Below are 14,859 nucleotides of genomic sequence, written 5' to 3' on the forward strand. Positions count from 1 at the left end.
GGATCTAATCTGATTCAATGGGTATAATTATTGGGATTTGTTCTGTGGTAGTAAGGGGTGATAGTATTTTGTTACATGCTATATTGTGTCTGCTGTTCCTTTCAACCTACTAGCACCCAGAAATAACCTTTCCAGTATCTGAACTCTTACCCAGAGATAGTGGTTTAGATAACAGCTGGCTGAGGCTTTTTACAGAATGCAGCATATTTTTTAGAATTGGAGGAGATTACTTTTATTCTTGTTAAACAAAGAAAGGAGTTTGCCTTGGTTATTTCTGCAGTGACTCTAGTTCTGGATGCTTCTTAGCTATATTTATCCACTGTGCTTATTTACATCCAGGTATAGCTATCACACAGCCCTTTGTAACCTTGAGATGAGCCTACTTTAATGGCTTCCAAGTGGGTTCCACGTTGAGATAATAGGAAGTGCCTGCAGAGCATCTCTGCCCACATACAAGCAACCAGGCCTTGACAGGAGGCAGAGGCTCATCTAAGTGATTCAGGCTTGTGGGATAAGCTTTGCAAAACACCTGTGAGCCTTAAAAACACAATCACATCAAAAGGTAAACCAACCTGTACCACTTCCTTCCACAGTGCCAGTTCTCAGTCTCTTGCATATTGCACTGCCGGTGATTTTGCACTCTACCTGCAAGGTTTCCCACTGCCACATAACAGTCTTGCAGTCAGCCACAGGCTGATGACCACAGCACCAAGAGAGCGGCTGTCAGGGCCATTTTGCATGAAGCACATGCAGCTCCTACCCAGCAAAGCCCTAATGTGTTGATTTACAGAGTCTTCTTGGCTGACATGGGAAAATGAGTGTGGTCACAGTTGATTTAACATTTTATGGGCAAAGAGTCAGCCTGCTATAGTAAGTCTAGATTAGCGCAAACATTTTACACATTTACACACAAGTCCACTGGAAAAAAATAATGTTCAAGACACTAAGTGGTTTTGATGCTCCTATCTTTTGAGCTCTGTTAAAAATAACCTCAGTTTCAATCAAACACAAAGGTGTGCGTTACGAGCTAGACCCTAAAGCTGAGCTAGCGGCTCCGGGCCCGCCAAGCATACTCGCCAAGGGAGGAGGAACCCAGTCAAAGCACGGGCTAGGCTGTAGCAGTACCCAAGGCTCACCGCATGCCGCAAAGAGGTACAGGACCACACCGGCGAGCCCCACCCACCAGGTGCCAGCCCCACCGCGAGCACCGATCCACTCCAGTGCCTTCCCGCGGTACTTACTAGGAGCTGGGCACGTCTCCCCTTCCTACCCGGCTACCGCGGCTCACCCCACCCCGTGGCAGGGGCGGGCCTAGCAGAGACGGGCGGCTCCGCCCTCCCCGGCGGAAGCGTCGGCGGCCGCGAGGCTGTCTGGCGGCTCTGGGCGGCGGCACCGGCAGCGCGCTGGGTCTTTTTGCAGGCGTTGCTGCTTGGGCCTCCCCGCTGTAGAGGGTCGGGTGATTTTTCCCGTAATTAACTCAAACAAACCAGCCGCGGGGCGGCCGCTTAGCCCGCGCTGCCGCCGGTCTGTGTGCCTGAACCGAGCCCGCCGCCTAAGCCGGCAGGTAACGTCGCGCCATGCCTGGCAGAGAGGGCAACTCCGCCACTGGGACGGCGACCGCCACTACCTGGCCCACGCTGCCGGTGGGCGCCGGGCTGGGGGCACAGTGCCGGTGGGGAGAGGCGGTGGGTTTCTCTGCCCGTGGCGGCTTCCCGGGAGCAGCTCGGGCTCGTTTCCGGCAGCCGCGAAGGGGCGAGAGGGGCCGGTCTCCGCGGCACCACGCTGGGAAAGCACGGACCCGGCGGGCGCCTGCCTGGCCCGGTCGCGGAGCGGCCGATGTCCCCCTCAGCAGCCCCTCCCCGCTCGGCGACCGGCGTTCCCGAGACGAGCGCTGCTGAGCGGAAAATAAATTCATGAGGAAAAAAAAATAACGCCTGTCACATTTACCTCCGGGTAGTTCATCGCCCGAAAGAGAGGGGAGAAAGCGCGTGTGCCTGCGAGGGGGTGCCAGGAGAAAGATGAGTGTTTCTTTCATTAACCTAATGGTAATTGCAAAAAGACTCCCTTTTTGTCAGCTTCACCTAATCAAAACCGAATATCTGTATGTGGCACTGACAAAATCAGTAAAATTTCACCTTCGACTTTATTGATCTGAAAAGCCAGGCAGAGTTTTCTATGGTGTTCAATTTAGGGAATTAAAAAAAATCACTCCACTAACAGCATTTGGTACATTTCTAACCCATATGTCACCTCAGTGCTTTAAATAATTATATTTGCATGCAGGGAGTGATTCATAAATATGTCAGGATTGTGAAATATAGGCAGGCATTTCAAACTTTCTATTTAAAAAACATGAATTATGGCCACGAAAAATGTGTTCCCATTTAAGGGTGATACGAAGTATTTGGTGTCTAGTACGGAGGCCCATCCATCATATAGACAATAAAGAGAGTTTTTTCCTGACGTTGGAAATTTATGGTTGCCCTTCTCTGCCCTAATAACTCAAGCATTGTGTCAGCCTGTGACAGCCTTTGCAGAAAAACAGCAACCCTGTTATCAATCAAAAAGCCCTTTTACATTTTTAGCAAAACTCTGATCATCCAGACACCCTTTTAATGTATATATTACATCATTATAGATCATTCTGCACTTTTACTGCAACTCAACAAAATGATCCATCACTTCAGGACAGTCCTGATGAACGCTGATGTAAATTATTTGCACGTCGCTAGTACAGTACAAAATGAAAAATGTACTTTAGGTGGAATTAATTTTAGGGTGTAAAAAGCTAAAGATGAAAGCAGTGCGGATTAGAGGAGACCTAAATGCATCATTAGGGATGACTGAAAACAAGCTAATAGTTATTAAGATTAAGATTGTTTTAACCTTTTCGGATCGCGGACCTAGAGTCTTTCAAGAAGATAGCTAAGATGTATTACATGCTTCTCCCTGCCCCTGCCCAGACGTAGCCGTCTTGTAATTGCGTCAAGGATTATTGTTCATTTGTCATTCGGGTGTTTAGATAAGGTTAATTATTTGGGTTCCAATGCCTTTTCCAGCCATATCCTTGAAACTTATCCTCGCATCTCAAAAGACGCTATTCCTCACGCTGTTGAAGACGCATCTGCTTGATCCGCAGTTTCCATAACAAAGTTGTCAATAAACACTCGACGTTTGGAATCCAAGTGACGAAGCTAAAGATCGCCTCCATTTGTGTGCCACAGTTAATTTCTGAGGGATTACTGTAACCAAATATGTGCTTAGTTGGTATAATACTCCCCCGTAGCCTCCAGGCTTTCGCAGAAGATAAACATAGCCTTTATGATTGCTGAGATTCAGTGATCAGACCAAGGTGTTACAGATGCTGAAAGACTCTTCTTTTCACTCTTAAAGCCTAGGCAGCAAATGCCATTTAGAGTACATACATACAAATTGGGAAACGTGTTCACTTGCATTGGGCTCGATCACTTTAATCGTAGTACGTTTAATAACATGAAATGGCACTAAAAATCTCCAGGTACTTAAGAGGAAATACACTCAGCCTTTCCAGTGTCATCACACTCGTGTGACTTGCTCTCTCCCTCGCCCTCTAGAAAGTTACCTTAAGGCTTATTTAAAATAAAAGCTTTTTGAATAAGAAACACCTCAAACATAAAAGAGGATAGATTTGGAAAATAGCTGTTGGTAAAAGGGTTTCAACACGAGAGTAAAAATTTTCGCACTCTTACAGGAAACAGTGTCAATAGGGGAATCTATCAAAGGGCTTAAAAGAGAGAGGTTTGGGGGGGGGGGTGTTATTAGGTGCATTAATCTCTTCCTTATCTCAGCGTAACAAAAGGAACAAAATCAGACAAACTCATTCGAAAACATTTTCGGAAAAGGTGTATTTCCGAAAGTAGTAAGCAAACAAATCAACAGAAAAGTGATTTTCTGCTCGTTTAGTAAAAATTCCACTGATGACCAAAATACACGTTCACTTAAATGCGGCTATTATTTGAAGATGGCTCTCAAATTATCAACGCTTATAAAACCATTACCTATATCTCATGCAGAGTAAAATATATATTGCTTATTTATATTAGGAAAGTAATTACAATCACAAGGGTAAATATTTTAAAGTACTATGCAAACATGGGAGAGGTTTGCAAATCTTTCTTTCTGTTGGCAAGCATTCAAAGTATTTACTTTAATGACATTCTGGAAGAAATACCCTACACCTCCGCCGGATACCTGGGAAGATGCACATGCAGCCTTGTCTTAGAGAAAAAGAAAAGGAAAAAAAAAAAAAAAGGTGCCTCTGCCCCAAAATACGAATTGGTGGTACGGTATTTCTGATAACCCATCACATTTCTTATCCGAAGTATTATCATTCTTGGGAGAAAGGAGGGGGGGGGGGTGGGGAAGAAAAAGAAAAAAAAATAAATGAGATGCACCGTTTACAAAAATCTATTGCAATGCATATCTTCATAAAAGCTTTGGGGTGGATAGTGAAACGCAAGCACTACCAGAGCAAATAAATCTGATGCTTAGGACGGACAGACAGGTAGCTGAATTGCGTTACACATAGAAATATAGCCCAGACACAACTCAGCAAGTACATTTCTGTTAATTAAAAGCTTAACCTTGTTCTAAACGGTAGACGAGAGAGGGGGGTGGAAAGAACAAGGAAAAAGAAAACAACTAAGGGGCCTGTAGGGTTGTTGCCGTTCAGTTTAAAAAGACTAAACGCCTTCTTCCAACATGATCTACAAAAGCTGACACGTAAATGGCAGGAGAGAGGGCTCGCAGAGCTGGCACGCTGGTGCCAATATTCCTGCAGTTCCCTCTCCCGAGGGAAAAACATTCAGTCCGGGTTTTTCGGTTGATCCTGACCAGGGTTTACAGCTCGCCAGCCTGACCTGTCAAGCGGATTATTTTAGAGGGAGATTAATAGGGGAGGCGGGCTGCAATAATAATCGTTTTGTTTGATGTGACAACTTTGATAGGCGTTGATTTACTTACAAACTGATAGGCTTTTAATTGAGCGCCTCCATCCAGCTTGAGATGAAAGGAAAACCGCATTGAAAAGCTGCCCGAGTGCCCTCGAGCCTCAATACTGATTAGCCATCTCGACAGTGAATAGTTCAAGGCATTTTCAAACTTTTTTTCCTCTCTCGCTCTCCTCTCCTCAAATATCTGCCAGCCCACTCCTTTTTAAGAGAAAATAAATCATTTCCATTGTGTGCAAATAAAATCGACTTGACATGCTTGCCAATAGCTGGTAGGTAAAGGAAAGTGTGGACTGGCACTTGTTAATTAATTCCTCCTTTGCTCTCCCTTTTTTTTAAGTTACAATTTTCCTTTGTAAGAGGAGGAAGACGGGTTCCAACCCTCGGTTTTCCTGTGTTGGTGGTTTGCTGCCTTTTCTTTTTTAAGGAGAATAAAAACGAGAGCCACCAAAACTTCAACAAGATGACACAAGTAACTGCAGAACAACAGACTGCCTGCACGGACTCAGTAAGCAAAGGTCCCTCTCAACCGGGACGGAATCCCTCTTCTTCGGCTCAAGAGAGGAAAGGAGCCCGCAGCAGCCAAAGCAAAAACGCCGCACCGCTTCCAAGCTGCAGCCCGCCGCCCGCCCCTACGAGTGTGCATCCCAACTCTGAAACACTCACTGAGAATCGGTTCCTATGTGTGTTGAGCGCAGTGAACAAGCTCTCATAGCTCAGAAGCGCTCCGGAGGGGGGCAAAGGGAAGGGGATGTCTTGGGGCTGGATTTTTTACAAGCTTCTGCATAAAAAGTTTACAGTACTGAGCGTGATTTCAATCTCGTTTCAAAGGCTGAGTGGGGGGGGGGGAAAGAACAATAAAAGCTGTTCTCTGAAGTTACTAATTAAATTACCCTCTGATGCTTCTACTTCAGCCAGAAAGATCGGGGTTAGTGCTGTTCCCCCTTTTCTTCCCTCCGCTCTTACCGTCGGTGAACTGCCTGTTTTACACATGTACTGGTTATCGCCTTTGCTTCCTTGGCTCACAAGTAAAACAACCCTTTCCAGAAATCACCCTCACCTCCACAAGAAAAGACAGAGGGAAGGGAAAATGGGGAGGGGGGAGCCTTCCTACAGCTGACTCTACCTTAACACAATTAATCTTTAGTCTTTCACCCTGGGAGGCAGGATAAATACAACGAGAAAACAGATAGGAGTCTCCCTGGTCCTGTAAGGAAAACAGCTGTTCCAAGCACTTTAATGCAAATGAACACAAATGAAGGTTTCAGCTTTTTTTTTTTTTTTTTTTTCCCTTCCTTCTTTCCCTTCCAGAGTTTTACTGCACTCCATTTATCAATTGGACTTGACAACAAAAGAAAGAACTGGGGGAAAACCTGGGACAGATTCAAGTCACTTCCACTCTATATAAAGGTGTGGGGGGGGGGAGTTCCTTAAAGGCAAGTTGTGGGTCCTGTCAGTCCTATTGCGATATCAGTTTTTATTAGAGATTTCTTTCACCACGCCCCCCCCCCCCTTCAATTTTCACAGTCTTGTAAGATGACTGAGATTGCAAAATCAAAGTACGTTTATGACTTTCCACTGGGAAGTTGTGGCAGTAAGCCTTATGCTTTCAGAGAAATGCAGAAATTAAAAAGTTTATTAAAATTAATTGTATATTTCTTAAGCTAGAGGAGTTCCACATATTTACCATGCCCTATACACTTCGTTGAAAAAGTAAAGTAGTTTTAATAAAAGGCAGCATATATACTTACTTAGCTGCAGGATTTAAAGAGTACCGCTTTACCGGGGAGGGGGGAGGGGGGAGGAACACACACCACATATCTAGGAAAACCTGCCTTATGTCTACCTCGTAAGAAGAGCGTATCATTAAAGGCTGACACATCTGTTTAGGGACTGGGGGAGATCAGTTTCAAGGGAAGAAAAAGGACTTAGTTCAGCAGATATAAACGGGAGAAAGTGAAAGTCCTTCCTCTCGCTCACCCCTTCCAGGATCAGCGCCTGTTCTGGTCGGAGTCCAGGTCAGGAATTGGACGCGACCCCTAAAGCACTTGCCTTGTTCTTCACTTGTCAAACGTGTTTTATCGCTAAGTGACCTTTTTGTTAATGTTGTAGATTGTGTGGGCCACCATGTCAGATCCGGAAACAAAAGTAAAAGATTAACACATTTTGCCTGTGAAAAAATGTTACGGGATGAGGAGGTGGGGGGATAGTGGGATGCAAAGTACAAAGAGAAAGAAAAATGCAGCCCTGGGAGCGACAGAAAGGCTATGGACTCCGATCGGGGCGTCTGCCTGCACGGTAAAAGCCGGGGTTGGGGGCAGAAGACCTGGTACGCTTCGAGAGCATACAAACACAAAGCAGGATAAATGTAACACTCGGGTGGATTGCGTGTGCACACCCACGAGGTTCTCAATACAGCCTAGCCGAAAGCAAACACTTAAATGGCGAACCAATACTATACTCTCGCTGAGGTGAGGGTGCGCCTCCCCAGGCCCCCAGTGCCTGCGATCGGGCCAGACCGGCGGGTGCAGGGACGAAGGGCTCTTCTTCAAAGACGACGAGGAGGGCAGGGGAAGAAGAGCCAGGCAGTCCTCCCCGGCCCCACACCGCGGACTCCGAGCAGGGCAGCGCTGTGCGGGGAAGGCTACCGGGTGCTGGCACACAAATAGAGTTTACTCAAAGGATTTATTCCGTAAACGGAATGGCTTTTTCTCCCGAGAAACCCGTCGCTCCCTCTATTTTCCTTCCCCTCTCTCTCTCTCTCTTTCCCCCTTCAAGTCACACCAGGCTTGTAATCAGCAACAAAAGCTGACATAAATCAAGGGCGGATTGACAGGGGCTGACAAATAACTGATTGATTGCGGTTGGGGAGCACTGACAATTGACGGCGGGGCGGAGAGACCCGAAAGGCGGCGGCGAGCTGTGCGTGACAGCCCCGCGTGTGACGACCGGCCTCCCCCAATCCCGCCGCGCTCCCCGCGCCGCCGCAAGCCGCGCCGCAGCTCCCCATCTCCCGCCCGCCGCCGGCGGTGAAGTGGAGGCCGCCGCTCTGCAGGTTCTCGTCCGAGCCTACCCCCGCGTTGTCAGGCGGGAGGGGCGGGAAAAGCGCTCGCGCCCTTCTTCGGGGCCTGGAGAGGACGCGGCGCGGCGGAGGCCACGGAGCTGTCCCGACGGGCTTGCCCCGGGAAGAAGCGGAGGGCGCGGGCTGGGCCCATAAGCGCCGTGCGTGGCGGACGGGCGGCGGCAGGCCGCGCTCGGGGCGCTGTGCGTGCGGCGGGGCTACACTCGATAATGGGGGGCAGCAGGGACCTGGAGCCGCCCCCCCTGCAGGCGCGATGCCCCCAGCCCCACGGCCGCCCCACTGCTGCCGGGCGATCCGCACCGGCTGCGGAGGAAGAAAAACGTTCCCAGCGTGTGATGTGAAACACAGAATTAACGCCCAGCCCGTCCTAGGAGCGAAAACAAGGAAGGAGGGGAGGAGAGAGGGAAGGCGGACAAGAAAGAGAAGGGAAAAAAAAAAAAAAAAAAAAAAAAAAAAACAACAGCGAGAGACCATTAAAAACAGGGGAAAAAAAAAAGCCCCAGAAAAGGGAACGTCACATCCCCTTGACCCTCCAATCACCTCGGGGTCCCATTTGATTGGAAGGCGGCAAAGGCTTTAATCTCAGACTAATTCAGCTGCTTTTGAAGTGAGTTTCTCTGCCAGATCCCGGGCTGGATGGGCAGCGGCTCGCAGCAGAGCTGAGCGGCGGAGGCGAGCGCTCCGTTCCGCGCCGCACCGCGCCAGCCGGCGGAGCCGGGAGCGGCCGAGGGGGACCGCGGCACACGCTCGCAGCCCCCACCCCGCCCCCAGCGCAGCCCAAGGATTACTCGGCTTTTTTTTCCTCCTCTTTCTCTCCGGCCGGCTCCCCCTTTCCCTCCCCCTCCGCACCCACGCCCTCCCCGCCAGAGAGAGACACGGGACATTTTATGTTTGCTTTCCTGCTCAGGGGGTGTGCGGCTTTTTTCCCTCCTCGTCTGCAGAAAGCGAGCGAACGTTTCCGAGTGCGAGCGGCACCACTTGCCCCAGTTTTCATGAGAGGTTTTGGGTCATGATCACATCGCCCTCGCTTTCTGCTATAAGAAGTAGTAAGCGCAGCAGCAGCCTCAGCGAACCGGGAGGCAGCCCCCGCCGGAGCCGCAGCGCCGCCGACCTCGCCGGGCCGAACGGGCACGCTGGGAGTAACGGCAGCAGCGCCTCCGCCAAGCCCTGCTTCCACGCCGTCCCCCCCTCGGACCCGCTACGCCAAGCCAACCGCCTTCCCATCAAAGTCTTGAAAATGCTCACGGCGCGGACTGGACACATTTTACACCCCGAATACCTGCAGCCTCTACCTTCCACGCCCGTCAGCCCCATCGAGGTAAGGACCTCTCGGAGCCGGCCCTGGTTCCTTCTCCCCTGCCCGCTCAGCTCTCGCTGTACATGGCGGCCCCGCCAGCCTCCCTCGGCACCGTCCTGCGCTTTGAAACGCGCCTGCAGCGGGAAACGGGCTGCTTTGATCTAGAGTTAGTGCGAGGAACCGCTTCTGACTGTTTTCATTCATGTTTACTGGGATAATTTCACGTTCCTGTGTAAATTAACTTTTGGGGGGGGGGGGGGGGGGTGTTTTTTTTTTTAGTTTTTTTTTTTTTTTAGTTTTTTTTTTTTTTCTGAGAGGAGGGTGCGTGAAGGGAAACGACTCGCTTAGGGGTCACGATCAGGCCACGCAACCAAACAGTGCTCCGAGTGCCAAACAGTCTTGCTTTTGCAGGGAGCTGTTGGGGGAGTGGGGGGGAGCAGAGGGACAGGCTCACGCCTGGGTGCGGCAGGAGGATAACTATTTCAGCTCCCCCACCGTTGCCTTTCAAGTACCGACAGACGCTTGTACTTCAAGGGCCCTATTCGTCCCTTTTCTCCTCTTGTTGAGGTTGTTGGTCCCCCTGGGCGTAGGGGTCTCTTTGCGGGACCGAAACTCGAAGGGAGCGGGTGGTGGGAAGGGTGTGTCCGTGGGGATGAATGATTTCATTAAGGTCTTTGCGGAGCGAGGATACCCCTCTCCCCTGGAGCCAGCTAACTTGGGCTCTGTTTATAAATAGTGTCAGCAGTAAGGGCGCAGAAATGCTGCAGCTGCTCCAGTCCACGGGCGGTTTGTCCTCCCGCACGGCCGGAGTGGCGGGGAGGTGAATGGCGAGGACCCGAGCGCCGGGCTGCCACCGCTGCCGGGGGAAGCAGCGGACACTGAAGGCGGCCGCGGTGGGCTCGCAGGGATACTAAAAGCCCCAGCCCTTTTTAAAGGCTTTGTGGAAAATGGTGCATGCAGGGGACGGAGATGTCAGGGGGATGAATGCGCTCAAAATCATTCACTACTTCCAAGATGTTCTCGCCAAAATCGTACGGGACAAGCGTCCTAGGTACGTCCCGGGCTTTATCTCGGCACCCGATTAAACCTCTGTCTTTGTACTTCTCATTTCCGCAGCTGGATGCGAAGAAGAGTCCCCTGGCCCTTCTGGCACAAACTTGCTCGCAGATAGGGAAGCCAGACCCGTCCCCGTCCTCCAAACTCTCCTCGGTCACTTCCAATGGCTCCGGAGGCGACAAGGACTCCAAGTCGGGGCCCCTGAAGCTCAGCGACATCGGCGTGGAGGACAAATCGAGCTTCAAGCCGTACTCGAAGCCAGGCGCAGAGAAGAAGGAGCCGGGGGCGGCGGGCTGCGCGGGCGCCCCCGCCGCGGGGGTCGCGGCCGGGGAGAAGTCGGGATTCCGGGTGCCGAGCGCCACCTGCCAGCCGTTCACCCCAAGGACAGGCAGTCCCAACTCCAGCGCCTCCGCCTGCTCGCCGGGGCTGCTGCCGGCCGAGGGCAAAGGCGGAGAGGACAAGAAGGACTCAGAGGGCTGCGGAAAGAGCGGCAGCTCCGGTTCGGAGGGAGGCCCGGGCACCACCAGCATCAGCCACAGCCGGATTAGCGTGAGCTGTGCCGGGATTAACGTGGAGGTCAACCAGCACCAGGAGAGCACGCCGGGCTCCAAACCCATCGTTTCGGACTCCGCCTCCTCCTGTAGCAGCACCACCGCCACCTCCTCCACCTCCGTCCTGGGCTCTGGTCTCGTGGCCCCCGTCTCCCCCTACAAGCCGGGCCAGACCGTCTTCCCCCTGCCCCCCGCGGGCATGAGCTACCCGGGGACGCTGGCTGGAGCATACGCCGGCTACCCGCCCCAGTTCCTGCCACACGGAGTGGCACTGGACCCCACCAAATCCTCCAGCCTGGTGGGAGCCCAGCTGGCTGCCGCCAGCAGCCTGGGCTGCAGCAAGCCGGCGGGGTCGAGCCCGCTGGCGGGCGCGTCGCCGCCGTCGGTAATGACGGCGAGCTTGTGCCGAGACCCGTACTGCCTGAGCTACCACTGCGCCAGCCACCTGGCTGGAGCCGCCGGTGCCTCCTGCGCCCACGATCAGGCCCTCAAGTCCGGATACCCCCTCGTCTACCCCACCCACCCTTTGCACAGCGTGCACTCCTCGCTAACTGGCGCCACGCCGCCCTCTCTGGCCGGCCATCCTTTGTACCCCTACGGCTTCATGCTCCCCAACGACCCCCAGCCACACATCTGCAACTGGGTGTCAGCCAACGGACCTTGCGACAAGCGCTTCGCCACCTCGGAGGAGCTGCTTAGCCACTTGCGGACTCATACTGCCTTCCCGGGCACCGATAAACTCCTCTCCAGCTACCCCAGCTCCTCGTCGCTGGCCAGCGCAGCGGCAGCGGCCATGGCATGTCACATGCACATCCCTACGACGGGCGCCCCGGGCAGCCCGGGCACGCTGGCCCTGCGCAGCCCACACCATGCACTGGGACTCGGCAGCCGCTACCACCCATACTCCAAGAGCCCCCTGCCCACCCCCGGGGCTCCTGTGCCCGTGCCCGCCGCCACCGGACCCTACTATTCCCCTTACGCACTCTACGGGCAGAGACTCACCACAGCATCAGCCCTGGGGTACCAGTGAGCACAGGCAGCGGGGCTTTGACACACAACACACAGTCTAGCAGTGAGGGAAGGAAGCCCTGCAAAACTTTATAAAAGTTGGAAAGAAAAACAAACAAAAATCAGACTTTTTATAAAATAGTGTTCATTTGAGGACTGGATCCGTGAGCACTGTATTTATTTATGTTAGCTTCAAGCGGGACAACGAATCATAAAGTGCATTACTTAACTGAGCTCAATAGGTAAAAGTGGAACACCCATTGTAGAATATAAATAAAAAGATAGAGGTCTTCTCTTTAATGTTACTTTAAAATTGCTATGATTGTATTGTACGTTCTTATTTAATGTCTCACTGAAACAAAAAAATTTACATGCATGTTTGTTACTAAAAAACAACTCGCAATTTGTCAGTTATAATTTCAAATTGCAATTATTTTTAAGGTGTATACCCTTGAAAGAGAATTGGTATTTTTTTGTATGTATTCTGGAAGAAAAACAAAAACAATTCTATTCCAAAAACCTCATTTGCCTTATTTTGTTCTTTAAAAGGAACACTTATCTATTTTTAATTTTTAAGTCCACCCTGTAAAAAGGGTTAAGTAAGATTTACGTCATGTACTAAAATAGACAATGTATCTCTTTAAAGATTAAAATTCCATATATTTGATGTATTAAAAGGTTTTACTTTTTTTTTTTTTTTTTAAATATGCCTTGATTCTGTTCTAAAACCCAAGTAAGGTCTTGGATGGAGGCAACTGCTAATTTCTCCTTAATCTTTTATTCACTTTTAATTAAAATTTAAAATAAAAACCAAAGGTTTTTTTTATTTTTATTTTTTTTAATTGTAACCCCAAGGCTCTCTTAAAAAAAAAAATAGTATTTTTTTTTTCTCTTCAGTAGAATTCATAGGGATGCAATAGGAAAACTGAGAATCAGTTAAATCTCTTTCACTTTCCTAAGGAAGATTAACATTTTTTTTAAAGTTTCTACTGTGAAAACCTGTTTTTTAAATCTGGGTTTCAATTAAAAGACTTTGCTCTTTCTTTAGAAAGAAACGGGGAAGGCAGGACGTATTTGTAAAAGAGTAAGGAGATTATCTGAAAGCTTTTTTTACAGTGTAATGCATAACCGTCTCCTCTTCGAAATGAGAAGTTCAGAAGCAATTAGGGAAGCGCTCTTTGATCTCATCCAGTTATTTTCAATTTCTTTTTTCAGTTCCTACTTGCAGCACAAACGATCATCACATTAAAAAAAAAAAATAATCGGACAGCTCTGAAAACTCTTTTTCTTTTAAAAAGGAAGGGAAGGGGAAAAATACGAAGTCCATCCATTATTTGTTCCGAGTTTGCTCTTTACTCAAGTGCGGTGCCAAACTCGACGTGATGCCGAGAAGGGCTGCCCCTGCCTGCGCCGCGCCTCTGCCTCCCCAGCCCGGGCTTCCCAGCACCCGGGGCTGCCGCCCGACTCCGGCTCTTCGTCCTGCACGCAGGTAGGAGCGGAGGCTGCGACGGGAAAGCCAGAGCAGCTACGGCGACTGCGGAGCTAACCGTTGCCGCCGAGATAGTCGGAAAAGATACCCAAGTCCTTAAAGGCAATGCCAGCCAAGGGCTTCGCTCCCACGGCGTGCCAGACGCTCGCAGGGCGGCCCAGGCAGGGTGAGTACCTGCTGCCCCTCGGCCGGCCCCTCTCCCCACAGCGGGCTGCCTGCTGCCCTCTCCCCGGCCCCAGCGCGACGCTCCAGCAGGGGGAAAAGTTGCAAGCGGGAACTTTGTAAATCGCTGGGGTTTCTCCCGCCTTCTGTGTCCCCCACAATATAATTACTGTTCAAAGTTTCCCGTGGTGCTCAGATGCTAATTAGTCTAATGCATTTACTCCAGATAATTAGTGGAAGTTAACGTTAATGTGCAAAAGGAGAGAAAAGCAGCAGGCTAATGAAGCTCCAGCGCTAGCCCGGCTGTCCCGGCACCCGGTGCGGCGCGCCTGCCGGGGCTGCTCCGGGCCCGGGCCAGGAGCTGTGGCCGGGACGCGCATAGGGACGCCGGGTGCTGGGCCCCGCTGCGCCTCTTTTGGGACGCTGATTAGACAGCGGGAAATGTTTTGTGTTTTAAACAGATTTATTCCCCCCCCCCCACTTAACCGTGAAAGGGACCGTTGCGTATCTCCGCTGTAAATCGAGCTCTCGTTATGAACTGATGAGCTGGAGAAAGGGAGATAAAGGCAGCACTGCTAACTGCACCAAGTAAACTTAATAGTAAAATAGAAAGCGGATACAAACGCAGTAAGTAGGCGAAAGAAGGGCTTTGCGGGTCGGGGTGGGGGCGATAGTGGCAGAGGATTTAACCAGCGAGCCCGGAAAAGGCCGATTAAGCAAGCAGCCCCCGGCCGGCCTGCCCACCCCGCTTCGCTGTTTCAACTACACCTAGTTCGAAGAAAATTATATTTCAGACTCCATCTGCGTGTGCGAGCAACTATTACAGATTTGCCACAATTGAAAACCACCACCGCCGCACACGCGCCTCTTCTGCTCACCTATTTTACACTTTATACAGAGTCCTAACAGCTGCAGCCCAGCCTTCGCTGGTGTAACCCACCAGGTGTGCAGGGGCTACTTCAAAAAGAGCCGAGAAGGGTTTCTGTGTCCTGGAGCACTAATGGCAGTCTTGTGCGTATCAGCTCTGAAAAGTTACACACGTAAAGATTTCTGATGCGAGTGATGAAGTGAACGCTTAACGTTAACATTACTGTTTTGCTCGGATACTGTCCCCGAAATTAATAAAAATTTGAAATAGCTTATTTTATATGTAGACTGGTGGTAAGGAGGTCTCTCTTCCAGGCTTGTTAAGTATTTGACCTGGCAAGTGTCACCTAGGATTTTGA

At 50.6% G+C, this 14,859-nt stretch overlaps 2 protein-coding genes and 1 long non-coding RNA gene across 3 annotated transcripts in view; 2 read left to right on the forward strand and 1 right to left on the reverse strand.

The window, feature by feature from the left end:
• The window catches only part of LRMDA (leucine rich melanocyte differentiation associated), a 716,652-nt gene extending 702,154 nt beyond the window's left edge, over positions 1-14,498 (reverse strand). Inside the window, exon 1 of the mRNA XM_061450997.1 lies at positions 14,495-14,498. The gene's annotated coding sequence lies outside the window, so the exon portion shown is untranslated. The remainder of the gene's footprint in view (positions 1-14,494) is intronic.
• Positions 1,461-3,189, forward strand: LOC133268103 (uncharacterized). The gene is made up of 2 exons (XR_009742948.1): positions 1,461-1,564; positions 3,060-3,189. It is a non-coding gene; the product is annotated as an uncharacterized LOC133268103 (long non-coding RNA).
• On the forward strand, positions 8,673-12,673 carry ZNF503 (zinc finger protein 503). Its single transcript, XM_061450978.1, has 2 exons — positions 8,673-9,388; positions 10,484-12,673. The coding sequence occupies exons 1-2, from the start codon at positions 9,080-9,082 to the stop codon at positions 12,002-12,004; spliced, it is 1,830 nt and encodes a 609-aa protein (XP_061306962.1). The 5' UTR covers positions 8,673-9,079; the 3' UTR covers positions 12,005-12,673.
• Positions 14,499-14,859: the final 361 nt, after the last annotated feature.

Source organism: Pezoporus flaviventris, unplaced genomic scaffold (genome assembly GCF_033815535.1).
Source record: "Pezoporus flaviventris isolate CSIRO_AGI_PZ_B2104156 unplaced genomic scaffold, CSIRO_AGI_Pfla_v1 ptg000001l, whole genome shotgun sequence".
NCBI lineage: Eukaryota > Metazoa > Chordata > Aves > Psittaciformes > Psittacidae > Pezoporus > Pezoporus flaviventris.

Bases quoted from the DNA above. Each gene is read 5' to 3' on its own strand.
- ZNF503 (XM_061450978.1), top strand. From the start codon at position 9,080: ATGATCACATCGCCCTCGCTTTCTGCTATAAGAAGTAGTAAGCGCAGC. The intron at 9,389-10,483 runs GTAAGGACCTCT...TCATTTCCGCAG, and splicing joins CGCCCGTCAGCCCCATCGAG to CTGGATGCGAAGAAGAGTCC.